Source organism: Hydra vulgaris, chromosome 14 (genome assembly GCF_038396675.1).
Source record: "Hydra vulgaris chromosome 14, alternate assembly HydraT2T_AEP".
Taxonomy (NCBI): domain Eukaryota; kingdom Metazoa; phylum Cnidaria; class Hydrozoa; order Anthoathecata; family Hydridae; genus Hydra; species Hydra vulgaris.
This window is the reverse complement of record NC_088933.1, coordinates 28,395,617-28,415,034: the sequence shown is the minus strand read 5'-3', so window position 1 is coordinate 28,415,034 and position 19,418 is coordinate 28,395,617. Positions and strand designations below refer to the sequence as shown.

Below are 19,418 nucleotides of genomic sequence, written 5' to 3'. Positions count from 1 at the left end.
AACACCGTCATATATATGTGATATACAATATAATTTATTTAAAGTGTCAAAATCCATAATAAAACCACCAAAAAACGTAGATATTTTTGTGTGTCCAGTATCTTTATTACCGCTGGTAATTTCGGCAATGCCATTTTCATACTCGTAAGTTAAAATATACTCTCCTCGAGAGCTTGTATCTGTTCTTAAAATCTTTAATTTGTCGTTCTGTTTTTCCATATCTTTTATTGACCATAAAATTTCTTTAGAATTTTCTTGAACATATCGTCGAAATTTTTGTACAAAGCATGGATTGCTATACTTTTTTATATGTGTTTTTCTTCTCGCATGTTTGCATACTTTTGAATTCATTTTTGTAAGTAAACGTTTTACAGAGTTGAGCTTTTTTATACATGTTTTTTAATCCGATTAAACTATGGTTTTAAACAAATCACCATTTAAGGGAATACCTCCTAATAGGTTACCAAGGAAACCTTTACCACGCTTTCTATAACTACGTTTTCGTCCTTTACCAATTAAAGAATGATAAGGTCTAGGATTAGCTTTCAATTTTTGATGAACAAAAATATATCTTCTAGCATTTCTATGACCTCTATGTCTTCTATGTCTCATTTTTTAAAGAAAAAATAAGTCTTTGTTTATCTTTATTATTTATAGTGTTTATTTTTTAGGTTTTTTTAATAACTCAACGGTGTTTTTCTACAAATTTAACTGTTTCTCTTTTTTTTCAATAACCACCTAATTTTAAAATGGGTTTCCATATTTTTCCAAACGATAATTTACCATAACGATCTGCTACAGGTCCTCTACCGCGTTTTTTTCTTCCTCTTTTTGATTTTTTACGATAATATTTTTTTTATAATATTTCATTTCTTTATTTATTGCGATCCACTTTTGTTAAAACAAAACGATATATCGGTTTTCCTACTCGTTTCATTTCACGATTTTGTTTATTATTTATATACTTGCTTTTCGTTTTTCGATAACACATCAGTGCTTTTCTGCAATATTGACGCTTTATTTTTTTCAAATTTTTCTTAACTCTTCTTCGTCTTAGAGCTCTTAGTTCTGTATTATTGGGATCGGTTAACTCGTTTTCATCAAAGGAGGTCCTATCAAAAAATTCAAAAAAAGCATCCCTATGAAAAGGCCATTTTCCATCTACTGTATATTGTGGTAATTTAGATGAATATTTGGGTCTTAAATTGCTATTATATGAAGGTGTTGAAAATAAATTCCGTCTTACAATCATACGAGAAAAATCAATATCATCTGCAGCCATTTTTGACTTTTTTTTTTTGTCTTTAACTTTTTTGACTTTTACTTTTTTTTGTCTTGTATTTTTTTGTATCTTTTTTTTTACAAGATAAAAAACATAGTGTCACCCTGACACAACCTTACTTATTCTGTCTTTACTTTATCTTAGTAGGCCTACTTAGTTATGTTTTTTTCTTACAGTCTTTATATTTTATACGGCCGTATTTTTTTCTTACTTACTTACTTAGTCCTTACTTAACTAACTTAATCCTGACTTAGTCCTTAGCCTGCTTACTCACACACTCGTGCGCTCACTCGTTCTCACACGCTCCACATACACTACCAAGTCAACTTTCGTCAACTTGATATTTTAACATTGAACTAACTAGACATACATTACCAAGTCAACTTTCGCCAACTTGATATTTTTAACATAGAACTTTCTAGACATACATTACCAAGTCAACTTTCGCCAACTTGATATTTCAACATTGAACTAACTAGACATACATTACCAAGTCAGCTTTCGCCAACTTGATATTTTTAACATTGAACTAACTAGACATACATTACCAAGTCAACTTTTGTCGGCTTGATATTTTTATCATTGAACTAACTAAACTTTCTACTACCTTCACCGAGAATCGAACCCTCAACGGTCTAATGTCATGGCGTTAGAAACATAGTGCGGCGAGCGAATGCACTATGCTACGTCGACGTGATGGTTCATGGAGTTTTGAATTCATTGAAAATGTTATTTTAACACTTTACGCAGAGTTTTTTTCTTCGCAGTGTTTTTAAAAAGTTGTTTACTCCGTATTTTAATCTCTTTAATCTTGTTCATAAAAGTGGTATTAATAGTTTCTAAATTTAACTAGCATGACACAGCATTTTCTTTTCATTACATAAAGTTGCATCACTTTAGCTTTTATTTCGCGTTAATCTGTAAAGATTAAATTTTATACATAAAAAGCCTGTTTTTTGTTAACAAAATCAAAAATGACAAAAACATTTACGAAACGCTCCGTTAAAAAAACTAAATATTTTATGGACAACGAGGTAGTGGAAAAAGAGATCAATTTTTCGGAAAACGAAGTAGAATTAAGTGATGATGAGCCAGAAGAAATAGTAATTGAAGACGATCCTGTATTGGATTTTGATATTTTCATCAACAACCCCGATAAAATTGATTTTGTTATAAAAAATAAAACTATCGAACCTACAAAAGAAGCTCCGTTAGAATTCGAAGATCAAGCTCCGTGAGAATTCGCAGAAGAACCTTTAAAAAACGACTCTATAAAAAAAGTAAGCTATTTTTTTACACACTTTTTTATATTAAACATGTTAGTTTTTTTAAAAAAACATTTTTTTATTTTTTTAGAAAAAAAAAAAAAAAAGCTGCTCGAAAAAAAGAAGCGATTTTAAAAAACCATTAAAAAGACTTTTTTTTACACCTACAGTATATTCTTATCAATAATCTTTTTTTGTAAATATATTATTTTTGTCTATTTTTTCGTCGTATGTTTGCTTCTTTTAATTGATGTTTAATATCGACATAGGATTCGGCAGTATGAACCCAGCGTTCTATTCTTTTACCAACTCTTCTAAGTTTACTATTTGTTTTATTATCTTTATAACGATTATTTGTTCTTCGTAAACACGATAATATTCTTTTACAATTGCTCGGTAAATACTGATTTTCAGTCTGTGTCGATGTTGAACTTTGTTTTGTACTTGTTTGTGTTTGAACTGCTTTTTTTGTTCTAGGAACTGTTGTTTTTTTACGTGCCATATTGACAGTGTTTAATGATCTAGGAGTATATCTTATTTTAGGCATTTATTAAAAAATGTTATTTTTTTATTAAAAACTTTATATAATATTTTTTATTACAAAAATAACATGGTGTTTATACAAAAATGAACCAACTTTAAATTCATTTTTTTATTCTAAAAAAAATGGAATATATTTCAATAAATAATATAAAACACGAATTCGTTGAAGAAAACGAAAGTTTATTAAAAAAAAACTTTTATCATAAAAAATGGCAAAAAAATTCCACTAGCGACAGTAAGACCTTACAACGCTGCATTAGGTATTTTTTTTTTTTTTTAAAAAATTTAATATTACTGTTAACTTTTATAACCATGCAATTTTTTTTCTTTTAGATAAACGGTTGGCAGTTGTCAACGAATTAATGAGTAATCTTAGGAAAAGACAAAGACTCGAGGAGTCTACTCGTAAGTTTTTCTTTTTTACAGCTTTTATTAACTTTTAAACTTAATTTATCAAAGAAAAGGTAGCGAACTCGAAGCAGCTCGTGCTTTATATCAAGCTTTATGATATTGGTCTATTGATGTTATAACATATGAAATTAATACTACACTTTTAGGTCATTTAAGAGCGACTATGGAAATTGTAAAAAATTTTATAATGCAATAATTTTTTTGTAATTTTTTTTATTTTTTAGTAATTAATAATACACTTTTAGGTTGTTTAAGAGCGACTATTGAAATTGTAAAAAATTTCATAATGCAATAATTTTTTGTAATTTTTTTATTTTTTAGCAACCTAATATATTAAAATAATGAAACAATATATCAAAAATCAATATATCAAAAATTGTGGATGGTAAGTCTATTCGCTTTGTTTCTTTTTTTTACATTTTTTATTTTTTTCTTTTAGTTATGGAGAAAATATTAATGAGGGTACTATATGCTACCACGAGTTGTTATTGTCAAAAGAAGAAGAACCAGATTTGGAAGAACTAATGGAAATGGAAGAGTTAACAGAGGAAGGTTATGAAAATTATTTAGAACAATTAGTACAAGAAATGGAAGAAGAAGAAACAGATTATATTGAAGAACTAAAATTACAAATGTTAGAAGAAGAAATGAAAAAAGAAGTGCAAGAAATAGAAAAAGAAATTCATGAGATCTTTAATGAAATGGATTGGGAACAATATATTTTGGAAGTTATTATTAAAATGGACAATTTACCCGAACTTTTATAATTTTTTTCACCTTCGTGATCATATCACACCATAAGACGAACAGTTGCGATAAAATAAATATGTTATAATTTTTTGAAAATACGCCTAATATAGTCACTTTCATCACAATCGAACCATTTTTTTCACTGTGATCATATCACACCATAAGACGAACAGTTGCGATAAAATAAGATTGATCTTTATAATCTGCAACCAAAAAACTTATTTTTTGTAACTTTTTTTATTTGTAAATATATATATATTTTTTTTTAGACAACTAATTAAAAAAATGAATAATAATAATGATTTTGAAGATATGTTTCCTAGATTTGGAGACGTTTTTGAAGAAACAGAAAACATGGCAATAGAAAATATAACATTCAACGATATATTCAAAGAACCAGATATTGAAGATATTGAAACAAACCTCATTTATATTTTTATTCTTTTATATGTTTTATTGAGTAATTTTATTTATTTATTAATTCTTTTATGTTAAAAAAGACATGTATATTTTTTTTATAGTTTTTATATAAATAAATGTTTTTTTTTCAGCAACTAATAAAAAAAAATGGCAGACAACATATATCCTTGCTGTTTTTGTAACAAAGAATTTAGTGCAGAAGAACTTTTACATCATCAAACAGATTGTTCTACAGAACAATACTCCCACGAATGTTTTACATGTAAAAAAAAGGTACAAGATTTGTTAAACCATGAATGTGATTATGAATTTCTAGATATACAAAAAATATATTTTTTTGTAATACCAAAGTCGATGATCAAGATTATTATAAACACTGCTTTCAATATTATAAAGAACAACAAAATCGTTATTTGAACCAAATCATTCAAGACGAAAAGAAAAATTTAAATTATTTGAATCTTTCTATTAATCAAGTCATGAATAAAATGAAGAGTCTTCAAGAAAAAGAAATTACAAATCTAAAAGAAGAAAATGACAATTTTCATCAAACCCTAGCAGAAATGAACAAAGAAATGGCAGAATTAAAAAGTCTCTTTTATGACAACATGTTGGTTTAAGCAAATCAACAAGATACAGAACAACTCAAACAAGAAATAACAAAACTTTATCATATCGTAGAAGAAAAAAGCACAAAATTCTTAGCTTTAAAAAAATCTATTCAACAACCTAAAGAAGTAAAGGTAATACAACACATTTTTAAAGACACGCAAATTATCAAACTCGATCAAATGAATCTCAGGCTATTATCAGATGAACCATTTTATACAGAACCAGTTTACACATCAGAAGGTTACCGTTATCGTATAAAAGTTTATACTCGAAGTACCGACATAAACAAACTAGCCATTTACTTCCAATTATTAAGAGGTGACCTGGACGATGCTTTAAAATGGCCTTTTACCAAAAATGTCAATAAAACCTTGAGAGATAAAGATCAATTTTTTACTCGTACTACTACCAACAATAATTATCTTCAACTTTTAGACGATAGTTCATTTGATAAACCTACCGCTGAATATAATGTAGCTGTTTGTTATAAGAATTTTATTTCACACGAAGAACTAAAACAATTTATTATTAACAAAAACTTATTTATCACGATTACTATTCAATTATATATTTTATGTAAAAAATGTATTTGTTCTATCATTGCTATTTTTTTATACAATTTTTTTGTACTTTATCTAACATTATTAACCATTATTTTTTTAGATTAACTAATAAAAAAATGAACACAATTGAAATATTCAGAGAAATCAGTCTGGAACTAACCAATGCCAATGAAATCGATCAAATTTATGCTTAAAATACCTTTTGGAATCAAAGAAACTTTAAAAAATGGTTTGGACATTATAGCATACTTTAAAGATAACACTATACAAGCGAACACGGTCATATTTACGAAACATTAGAAAGCAAGTTAGAATATTTACTTGTATTATGCAAAGCGATTCATTGTAATGATATTGTCACTAAATATAAAAACAAAATTCCTCGTCTACCTACTTATGAAGAAAGCGTCGTTAAAATTTACCACCTGTGTATTCACCACCGAACGCAGTATATCCAAGTGCAGTCATAGAAGCTAAACAAGAAGAACTATTCTATTTTTATAATCCTGCACCAGAACCAGCTGAAGCACCTGAAAGTGCCCAAGAACCAGAATTCATCTAAAACGTTTTTTTAGGAAAAAAATTATAGTTTTTTTTACTTGTAAAACTGTAATTTTTTTCCCAAACATTTATTTTTTTATTGTATTAACTAATTTTGTAAACTTTTTTTTTTAGACAACTAATTAAAAAAATGGGAGCAACTGGGGCAATATTGGAGATATACTTCATAAAGAAGAAGCTTCACTTCGCTACTTTTTACAAAAACTTCATAAACAAATGGCACGAGAAAAAAAGTTGATAGAAATAGACAAAGAAACAAAAAAAGCTTGTCGTTATTTAGAAAATATTCATTCTTACATTGAAAACTTTGAACAACAAACACTCATCTGGTTTAGCCCAGAAGAACGACATTTTTCTTATTATCTTTTTGACTTTGATAATTTTACATTGGATAAAACAAACAAATTTGTCCACAAAAATCAATCACAACTCACTTTGAAAGATTTATGTAAAAGAAGATTGGCACAAGAACGAATTCAATTTGAATTTGATCAATTGCGAGAAAAAATTATTTGTTTATTCGATAAAACCAAACTACCACACACCAAATGGAAAGATCGAGATAATATTCGATTATTATTTTACACCTTTTATAAAATTTATATTTATTATCAATTACCTTTTATAAGTAGACGTTTATCCTTTTTTTTATCTTCAAAGACGATATCTTTATACTTTATTTCATTTACTTTTCACAGAAATATCCTATTTTGCTGATCCACGTAAACAGCTGGAAATATATTTTAATACAAAAATTATATCGTTTAATTATGGAATATATAAATTGGTCCAAAGAACAATATTTTTATACTACTGAACCTTGTTTTATTCATTTTAATATTGTTAATCAATTTTTTTAATTTTTTTTAGATAACTAATAAAAAAATGCAAAGAAGCAAACGCTTTTATGAATACGACATTATCCATATTGTTAGTTGGTTTACATCCAAAACAAAAAATAACATGGATCGAGACTTGAAAACGTTAAAAGAATTATGTAAAAGAAAATTGGCTGTTAGAAGAATTAAAATCGAATTTGAATTATTAAAAGATCAGCTTGGAGATTTATATTTTCGTTATCCTGATTATTCTGATGTTGACTTTTTTTATATTTGCGAATTTAGTTCTTTAATCGATCATAATTAATTTTTTTGGTTACAAAGAAAAATTATATTTTCTTTATACGAAATGTTTAGATCGCACTATAATAATCGTTATATTAAAAATTAAGAACTTGATTTTTTTTATAATTGTATTAGAAAATACATTCAATGGTCATTAGATCAATATTATTATATTCACGAAAATAATTTTGTACATTATAAAAATAATATTTTATATTTATAGACAAACTAATAAAATGAAAACCTATGGATACAGCAGCAGAAAACCTAATAAAAAAATAAGAAAACAAATGAAAGGTATATTTTTTTTCTGTTTTTTTTCTTTTCTTTATCATTAAATTTTTTATTTATTATTATTTTTTTTTTTACAGCCATGTACTCCTACTATTTTACATTACAAAAGCATTCTTTGGCACATTCGAATTCCGTAAACCAACGCTACTTTTGCATAAAAAAATGTGGCGTATGCCAAAGTTGCCATCTGAAAAAAAATAACTTTTGTATTTTTTTATTTAGAAATATATTTATTTTATCTCATTTTTTTGTGTTTTTTTTATTCCTTTATTTTTTTTCTTTTTTTGTACCACTTTATACTAACATTCTTTTTTTTTAGTTATAAATAAAAAATGAATAATAAAAATGATGTTGAAAACTGGGAAGACGAACTTGATGCTCCAGCGTACGAATTTCAACCGCCAAATTTGAAATTAAAAAGACCACTACGCGGCCTTGACTATGAAAAATGTCTAAAAGACAAATTGCACAATATAAACAATAAAAAAAATATCTATAAATGAATATATAAAAATAAATTTTTTCTATACGTAAATTATAATCTTTTTTTATTGTAATTTTTTATGATCATTTTATTAAACTCTTTTTATTGACATTTTTATTGTAATTTTTTTGTAAATATATTTTTATAAATAAATTTTTTTTTAAACTAACTAATACAATGTCTGGAAATTCAAATGATGTCATAGAAATTATTATTTTGTCAGAAGAAGAAGTATTACTCGTTATGGAAATGGCAAACTTATATAACAAACGATTCGTCGATGAACTCCAACTATATCATTCTTTCGTCACGTATGGAAAAAAACGTTACCCAAACATAACGCTTGAAAATTGGACGAAAAAACACTACCCTATTTTTAGGGAACAAAATCCATTTCATTTGTAACCTTTTTTTTTTCTATGAAAAAATTTTTTTTTTGACACCTGTTCTTTAATTTCTGTGCGCATGCGCATGCGCATGCGCGTCATTTTTTTTTTTTGAAACCGGGAAACTTTTTTTTTAATCCGTTCATCACTTTAATCGCTCGGTTCAATACTCTAGTTTCTCGGACCCTTGCTTATCGTCGGTTCACCGTTTTTATTTCAACTTTTTTCCACTCGGACGGGGGGTCTCTGAGGATACCACAAGAATTGTAACATAGCATATCATTAAACGTTATCATTAATAACAGATTTACCACATAAAAACGCTAAGTAATGAAGACAATAATAAGTAATCATATGATTCGCCAATTTATTTATTTTGAAAAGACATAATTTCACCATTGCTACCAAATGTCGATTCCACTCCAGAAAATGACACCTTTAAACTTTATGGAATATATATTTGTATTGAAAAGATACATACAGCATAACCACTAGTACCTAATGCTGTTGGCACAAAAGATATATTGAATAAAAATTTAAAAGATTCCTTCTCATAGTATATCATTTATAATAATTTTATAAAATAAAAAGGGTAATAAGAAAATGACAATTAATAAATTTATGGAATTTAATCTCATATTAAAACATATATGTAACTTTACCACTTGTACTTAAATGCTGTTGCCATGAAAGATTACAAAAAAGATATCTTCTCATGCTAAGTCATTTATAATTATTTTGAAAAGGTACAAACTTACCTCTGCTGCAAGATACCATTAAAGATGACAAGCAAAAAAAATTCTTCGAAATGTGTTTCATTTTTAATGATTTTAAAAAGATATAATCTGTAATTTTATATTTGGAAAAAAATTGTTGTCACCACTTAAAAGCGCATCGTAAAAAAAGATATAATATAAAATCATTTAATTGGTCATTTACAATTATTTTGAAAAGATATAACTTTACCGTTGCTACTAGATGTGGATGTCTCTAGTAAATCCAAAATAAAAAATAAAAGTAAAAATAAAAAATAAAAATAAAACAAGCAAAAAACCCCGCCAAAATCTATGGAGTTATATACTCATTGTAATAAAAGATATGTGTAAGTTTACCTCTGGTGCCAGATGTCGGTGCTACTAAAATATAAATTGATTAGGGCCCTGCGAATCGCTATTTTTAGATTCAAATCGAATCACGATTCGCAAATCAAATTGAATCACGTTTCCAATATGCCATTTGAAGAAATCTAAGTTTAACTAAATTATAGATATCCTTAAAATGATGATATGATTTGAGATTCGACTCGATTTGTAAATCAACGCCTGATTCGATTCGGATTCGTTTCGAGACCATAAAACTTGATTCAAAGTGCCCTAAATTTGATACCTTTAAAGTTTATGAAATATTTACTTGTATTCAAAAGATAAATGTGACTTTACAACTGCTACAAAATGTTTCATCGCAAACTGAATGTAAAAAAGCAGCTATATCTTATATATAAAGTTTCACCGTTAAAATGATAAAAAACGATTTTTTTGTTTGTTATGCTGTAACGCACTTGGTTCTAAAAACTATGTTTCAGAATTAAATTTTCTTAAAAATTCACTCAATTGAATTTTCAAAAAATCACTAAAAATTTCTTGATGCTATGCTGCAGGACAATGAGTAAGCTATAAGAGCCCGTGCTCTCAATTAAATTTTTCAAACTATGCCATTCAAGAATATTAATCGGGATTCCAAACAAAAAATCAAAGCAATGCCATTGAACTTGAAAGCTTAGGTTTGGAGCGACTATTTTAGGGAAATCAATCGGGATTTTAATCCAAAAATCAAAGCTAAGGTAGTTATACCATTGAAATTTAAATTTGAAGTTTAGCGTTTGCTGATGTTAATGTTGCTTGATGTTGATGTTGCTTTATTACAATTTGAGAGTCCTACTTCATTTTTTATTATCTCATGTAAGCTACAACAAACTATTCAAACTGCTTGAAAAAATTCTCTCACTGATCAGCCAACAACTCTAATCAGTGGAAAGAACTGCAAAACTTTCATCTGAAGCCTTAAAAAAAGTTTATGGAAGGGTGAAGAGACATAATTGCATGATGGTTAAAAACCAGATCATAGCATACTACATGTGCGATCATTGCATACTTTCTTCAAAGTAATTTTCTTTTCTTTTATGTTACAAAAATATATTGAAAATGAAAAACATTTCTTTAAAATACAGTTTGTTATTTCTTCCATCATGAGAAAAATAAAAAGTTTTTGTATTGCAATAATAAATGTTAAAAATTAGCTAAACCATATGCGGGGCGCAAAGGCGAGAGATAAACATTCTAGCTTCCATTAAAATAACCTGAATTAAATCAAAATCAGAACTCTCTGTCAAATAAAAAAAGAATATTGCAAAAAAAAAAACGTTAATAATTTTTTTGAGAAAATAGACAAATAGTCGAAAACTTCGAAGTGATTTCCCAAAATTACCAAAAGTCCCAATTAGCTATTTTTTTCGGAACCGTAATTATACATAAGTATCACGTAAATCTCAAAGTGAGCCAATGTATTAAAAAAAAAAAGTATGTTCAGACCGTGGCTTTATGTATAACAAGTATTTTTTTAAACATATTTAATAACTTTATATTTATTAAACATAAATTAACAATCATATAGATTACTAACTTATTTTTAAAAATAAATTTTTTTAAACTTGTACTTCGTTATTATACTTTGCATAATATTATTATAAGAATTAATAGAAATGATCTAAAGAATACGTTAAAATTCATTAAACATTTTCAACAGGTTTTGCTATTTACTATTACTATTTTATTGATGCCTTTTTTTATTTTGTTATTAGTTCCTATCAATTCATCTCTTTCACTTTTTTTCTAGTTTTTTGAAAAAATGTGGCTTTTTTTAAAATTAAAATGAAACTTTCAGCGCCTCAATATTGGGACCTCCAAATGCGACCGTCGAAATATAGTTTTCGCTTCAATTTTGATAATAGAAATGCCTTATCCCAGTCATTATATATATCAGTGGTTATTGATATATGATATATCAATGCAAACTTACTTTGTATCTATGTACTATCAATACATACCTAATTTGTTGAACAAATGCAGACAAATTGGAACTTGTCACGACTATTTCGCTACAATTTTTATAAGTAACTTTTATAGCCTTCATGATTTTTTTATTGTATATAAATAATTTTCACTTATGTAATATAATTAACAAATTCTATTATTAAATTATCTTTAAAAAATGTAATTTTTCAGTTTTTTGTTTCGGTAGGATTTTTTTTTTTTTAATTTAAATGTTATACTGTAAAGTAATTTAGCAAAAACGCATCGCAACCTATAAAAGTCCCTGTTTTACGGCACACGTTATATATTTTTAAACGGTAAAATAAATAACGCTAAATTAAACTATAGACAAATCTTTCAAAAAGATACTATAGTATAATTCAATTCTACATTAAACAGTTTTTTTAATAAGGAACTTTGTATTCCGAAAATAGCTATAAAATTCATATACTTTGAATTTTCAGCCACCGTAAAAAATTGTGCTATAAAACGTTTTTATAAAAATTAAATTTTACGTTTACGTATTTATTTATAGCTTTTTCAAAAAGTTTTAAGTGATTATCAAAATAAAACATTAAATAATTAATGTATTTGTTTCCGTTTTTTGTCAAAAAAGATTTTTCTAAACACTTTGCTTTGAATCGAATATATAATTGGGTTCGCAAACGAATTGGATATACGCAAAAGTTCAAAAACCTGATAAACATTTGAGTTAACGTCAAACTCAATGTTGAAGATAGCAAGAAAATACATCAACCTATTCAGCAAAATACAAACGATAAATGCAAATAAAACAATTCGCATTGTTTTTATTGTTTTTTTTTGACGTTCAAGTAAATAGTTTTCATCTAATTTTTTATGACTTTCGCTGAAATTGCTATTACAAATAAAAAAAGCTGTATTTTTGATTGATGATGAAGTTCTTTGAAAGCATATTATTAATAAAATTAATGGAATGAGGGTATTTATCACAAGCGTAATTGAACGAAGTAATATTTTTATTTGATTGGAGAAAGTATAACTGCAAGCGTTTCCTTGAGAACTGAAAGAAGGTGTGTACTTCATACTTACGACTCTTGGAATAAAATGCAGTAATAATGCCATCAATAGCAAAAGTAAAATCTTGAAAATTGTGTGTTTTGTCGATTTTGTCAATAACGAAAGTGGTTGAACAACGGCTTGTTGGCGCTCAAAAGCAATATAAACTAGTAAAAATAATGACGCGTCGATCATCAAATATATTGTTAAAGACCCAGTAAAGGTTTTGCACAACCAATCTCCTAATTCACCCTCTGGGTGTTGGTATGCGTTAGTTGTAAGTACATATATGGCTAATGAAGTAATTGACAATATAGAGTCGACAGCTGCCAATGAAAATATCAAAATATTGAATGTTGAACTTTTTTTAATTTCTTTACCTAAAAGAACGACAATCATTACAACTAAGTTTCCAACAAATCCAGGTATTGTGATGCCTCCGTCCCAAAAAACTTCCCATGTTTGGAGTTTAAAAGAGTTTTTAGAAGCTGCGTCCTAGAAGAACCATATATAAATTTATGAAAGTTAATAAATATATTCTTTTTCTTATTTAAATCAAATAAGAATAAAAGTTATTGATAAAAAAATCTAAAATAATCATTAAAATTTTTTTGAAAGTATCAAAAAAAAGATGCAAAAACATAATAGCACAAAATTGTCTGAAAACGTGGACCCCAATCTTTGGATTTTTTCGTTAAAATAGATTTGTTTATCTTGCATAAAATATTATGGCAAGCAATGATGTAAAATACAACGGCAACCAATGATGTAAAAGTTTTAAGATGTTTTGTTCCATTTTTGTGATTATGTGATTTGAAAAGATATCGACTTGAACAAAAAAGTTACATTTTTTGAAATTCTAACTGAAGCGTTAAATTTCCATTGTAAGTTTTGAAAAAAAGTTTTTAAGTTTACCAAACTTTAATGGATCTCAAAAACAGCACTTATTATGTCCTTTAAGACAGATCTCTTAAGACCCAATAAGTTAAAAAACAAGCAAAAGCACTATGGTTTCTGAGACCCGAATTTTTGACAGAAACTTTTAAAGTATTAAAAAATATTTTTTTATGTTGTACCTGAAAGTAAACCCTTCAAAGTGATAACAAACGTGGTCTATTTTTAAAATAATAGCTTAGTTAATAATATGCATTCAAGTTGAGAATATCTTTTAACTCAGCTCACTTTACAGTGAGTTAGGGTAATGATAATTCGTAAAGAGCTGTTAATTTAATTATACATAACTTAAAATAATTAATATTTTTAAATTTTGTTGTTGTTGTTATTGTTGTTGTTGTTGTTGTTGTTGTTGTTGTTGTTGTTCTTTTTTACAATATTTATTTAAATATATACAAGAAATAAAATTACAGGTAGAAAATTCGTTAGAAAGAGTAAAACTTTAACAATATTTAATAAACAAAACAAAGAACGCGGACACTTGAAGAAAACCAGGTCTTGTCACCAAAAACCGTTAAAATTAAACGTGATAAACAAATGATTATTAATAACTTTTAATTTAATAAAATAGATTATATATGATATTATAATTGATATCATTTAAAGCAAGTTCTTTAAGTTCTCTTTTTCTGAAATATATGCAGATTAACATTATCTTCAAAGTCGACATTATCATTACAACAGTCTTTTTGAACTTCTTTCTCTTTATAATTACCACTGATTTTATTGAAACTGAAATTGGTCAGATTAAAGGTCATTAGGTAAAACTCCACAACAAATAATGTGAAGAATAACAATAATCAAAGTTCGTAATTTTAATTTTTTCATTTTTGGCTTAAACTGTAGCATGATCCAAACTAAAAACCATAATTTTAATAGAATTTTAAACTGAACTAAACTGGTTCGATGTTTTGATGATTTGCGCTAATTTGTTCGGACTTTTCTTTGTAATTTTAGTAGTAGCAGAGTTTTCATTTATTGATTGGGTTTTCCGATTCCCGTAAATATTACGCATAGTTCTCCTGATTTGTATAGTGTCCAAATGGCCGATTCCTGTAAATATTACGCATAGTTCTCCTGATTTGTATAGTGTCCAAATGGCTCAAACATTTTTACAAATCGTAAGTAGATAACTCTTATAATTCAAAAATTAATTTTCAGTTAATTTATAATTAGTAGGCTGCATTCAACTCCCAATATTGCAAAACGGTATTTCACAACACTATCTCTTACATTGGCTGTACCTTTTCAAAACTTCTTTAATAAAATTTTCAGGGGTTCGTACCGTAAAATTATTTTTTTTATTTCGTGAGATACACACACACACACACACACACACACACACACACACACACACACACACACACATATATATATACATACATATATATATATATATATATATATATATATATATATATATATATATATATATATATATATATATATATATATTAAATTAAATATATATATATATTAAATTTAATAAAATTATAATTATAAAAAAAGAATTAAATTAAATTACAGAATTAAGTTTCGAACAAAATAATAAAGGAACCGGAGACTCAAAGTAGAGTTTAAAATTAAATTGTGAAATAATTGCTGTAAATAAAAAACAAAAATTAATTACATTATGTTACAGTACATTTAAGTAAAAATAAAGTCAACTTATAAATATGTTCAAAAAACAGTAAAATTCGTATTGCAACATATTTATGTAAATACGTATTTACATAAAGTGTAAGAAATATATTACAATAACCATCCCGTAAAAAAATAAAAAATAAAAATATATACATACACATAAACACAAATATTGAGATTTGTCTAAGTTTTAAAAGAATATAAGTATTCTTTCCGTGGAAAAAATGAGTTTTTTAAGATTTTATTTTAAAGAATCAAACTTAGGTTCTTAAGAAATATCTTTAGTAGTATTTAAAACTATATTAATCCATAGAAATGGTCCGCGAAATAAAATAAAAAATCTTCCAAAATTAGTTGGAGAAAATTGTTGTCTAATTAAATTTTCATTCCTTAAAATATATTTATTTATATCTCTTTGCAAATACAAGTCGCGGAAAGAAACGGGGGTAAGTTGTTTTTACTTTTATACATAAAACAAAGAGTATTAAAAACATTTAGCTCGTATATATTGAGAGCTTTCATTCCATATAAAAGAGGCTTTGCATGAGTAAAAAAGTCCTTGAAATTTATAAGATAGAGAGCCGATAGAGAGGTTCAAGATTACCTTGATTTGTAGTACCCTATGCAATGTTTGCATAGTTAATAAGACAATGAATTAAAGAGTAATATAATTAAGGTACGTTTTTTAAGAACGCTTCTTGTTTTGTATAAAATACCTATGCTTGTTGCAATTTTACCGCACAAGTTAGCAATGTGGTTTTTCCATGTTAAATTTTCGCCGATATAGACACCTAAAAAACTTGTCACTAAAACTCTTTCAATTATAATATTATCCGTGTAAAGAAAAGGCAAGTTACTAGCAGCAACCAGACAATCTCTAATGGACTTATTATAAAAGGACAAAAATAGACTTCGACAAAGCACTAATTGCAACAATTTTAATTACAACTATCAAAAATGAATTGTCTATAAAAAATGTTTGTCTTTCTAGACAATCATTTTAAAAACGGACACTAAATGAACAATCTCGATTTTTTAATGAGGTATAGAAGATCTATTTAATATATAATTTGGACTTATAACGAGTAATTAAATTTTCACTGCAGCATCGTTTCAAAAACTGAAAACGAGCACAAAATTAAAAATACAATTTTTCTAACAGAAGTTCATTTTTTAATTTTTTGTCCAGCGTGTGCTGTTGATTAAAAAGTTAATGTCTATTTAAAAACCTCAAAATGGACTATTTTGTGCTCAATTGAAGTTCATTAATTACTCAGTTCAGTTGTTTTTCAATTCTCAGTGAATGTGCGTGAAAATTTATTTTTAAAATGCCCTCTCCAGTTTGGGATTACTTCAAAAAAGTTGAAGGTAAGTTTATCATTTAAAAAATTTTCCTTAGTCACTAAAATCTTTATCACCTTCAATAAAATTATTTTAAAAATATGTTATCAAGGAGTTGTCCTTTATAAAATGTGGATTAGTAAGTAGAAGATTCCAATAGGTGTTAAAATTTATTTAGGTTTGTGAATAAAACAATAGTGAAAAAGAAAAATGTTTTTTACTTTCATTTTATTGATGAATATGTAGGGGAGAGTATGCACCCATGATCCTAAAAATCTATCAGGCCAATTTACTGAATATATGTTTTCATTTCGATCTCTAAAGTAACAGTACATAATAGCAAATTTTATACCCTATTATAATTCAATAATCTTTTTTTTACCAGAATATTTTAAGTAGATTTAAAATTATAAAAACTAAGAACCCTCAATTGGGATCATGGGTGCATACCAGTATGCTCCCATGATCCTACCTATATGCACCCTTGATCCTATGTGTGTATACATGTTCTGAGATCAAACTTATACCATAAATGTGTAAGAATTATTTTTAAGTCTTCAAAAGTATGTCTATAATAAATACCAATAAAGTTATTATTAATTTTACTACAAATTTATCTTTCTTAAAAGAAAAAATCAATGAAAAAATTTTTATTTTTTACTGAGACTCAACGTTTTTTTTTTCATTACTTTCAAGATCAAGTTTTCTTTTCCTAGTCATGAAGATCTTATTTTGCTTTTCATATTTTTTCTTTTTTGACTGAGACTTTTTTTTCATTTCCTGAAGCCTATTTAGTTCATTTCGAACAGGGGTGTCTGTGAGTATTCGGGTACGCTGACGCTTACGTCCTTTAATGAACTTCCTTGATCCAGCTTTCGGAAATGGCCTAATTTTTTCTAGACTTGCTTGATGAGAGATATTAATAGAAACACTGGATAGTTGACTTACAGGGTCAGATATAGGCTGAATTGGCAATACACTACAAGCTGGCCTTGATGACAGACTTGACATCAATCATTGATTAAAAGCTGGGGCATGAAAAATAGCAGAAACTGGATCAATAATACCTGGAGATGGGTTAGCAGTAATAGGTTCTGGACGATCTGTTACATATGAAGCCAAAAACTCATTATCAGAAAATATGTTAGGATTAAAGGGTTCAATTCCTGCCACAGCAAATCCTGCAGAAATGTTAGACAAAGTAAAAGCTTGTGCATAAGCTTTCCTTACAACTGCTGTTGTAAGGAAAGCTTATGCACAAGCTTTTACTTTGTCTAACATTTCTGCAGGATTTGCTGTGGCAGGAATTGTGATGATTGGGTTGTATCTAATCTTGGATTAGATACAACCCAATCATCACAGGCTGTATTGTAATAACGTTTCAAAGGCCCATAAACTGACCGATCTAATGGCTGCAGCTTGTGACTACAATGTGGTGGAAAGGACAGCATAGTTATGCCATTTTTTTTAGCTAAATCTAAACACACAATTGAAACATGTCTCTCATGGTTGTCAAGAAGTAAAAGCACTGGATTAGCTGGTGAACATTTCACATTTTGAATAAAATGTTTCATCCACTCAAAAAACATTCCACAATTCATCCAGCCAGATGGGTTTGCAACCCCAACACATCCAGGTGGACCACCATTTAACATACTTCCTTTGAAATGAACTCTTGGAAAAATAAAAAATGGGGGGATTGAGTTTCCTATTGCATTAACTGCACAACAAACTGTTACCAATGTCCCTCTTTCTGCTGAAGTTATCCTTCCAACTTGTTTATCTCCTTTTTCAGCAATTACTTTAACTGGTTTTTGAACGGTTGTAAGACCTGTCTCATCAACATTATATATGTTTTGTGGCTGAAATTTGTGTCGCAGACGAACATCTTTTAGATTGGTGAAAAATTCTCCGACTGTATAACGATTAAAAGCAGTTGCTCGTGCCATACTAGTACCTTCTGGATTTCGTAAAGATAACTAATTCCTACGTAACATAAAACCACGAAGCCACTGTTTCCCAGCAATTTGTAAAATTTTCCAGGATTTAGGAATGCGCTTAGAAAGAGTCATTGCAAATTCATAGGCAAGTTTTCGTGTTGTTTTGGTTGACAATCCATAGTGAAGTTTTGAAGCCCTTAAAAGATAGTCTGATAAAGATGTTTCTTCTTCGTTGGTAAAGATTTGCATGGTAATGAAGTTAGGTTTGCAGACTGTACTTGGATTTAATTGACATTTCCTTACATATCTCTTAAGTGTCATTAAATTGATTCCCCTCTCTTTAGATACACGATAAACTGTACAACCATTAAGAACTGCATTAACAGCTGCTCGCATTTCATTTTCATTAACTTTACTTCTTGGTGGTCTATCGGTTTTTTTTTTTTCATGATACACCATATTTAACTGTAAAAAAATGAAAAATATTTATATAGTTTTGCTATATTCCTAATTTTTGGAAGAACATTTATAAAGATTTTTAATTATTAGAATCTACTTTATTAACAAACACACACACACACACACACACACACACACACACACACACACACACACACACACACACACACACACATATATATATATACATACATATATATATATATATATATATATATATATATATATATATATATATATATATATATATATATATAT

General features: G+C 27.4%; 1 protein-coding gene across 1 annotated transcript; it reads right to left on the bottom strand.

Annotated features, from left to right (window-relative positions):
• Positions 1 to 17,775: 17,775 nt before the first annotated feature.
• Positions 17,776 to 18,710, bottom strand: LOC136091021 (uncharacterized). The gene is made up of 2 exons (XM_065818005.1): positions 18,041 to 18,710; positions 17,776 to 17,996 (listed from the first exon to the last, which is right to left on the bottom strand). Exons 1-2 carry the CDS (start codon positions 18,708 to 18,710, stop codon positions 17,776 to 17,778), a joined length of 891 nt encoding a protein of 296 aa, XP_065674077.1.
• Positions 18,711 to 19,418: the final 708 nt, after the last annotated feature.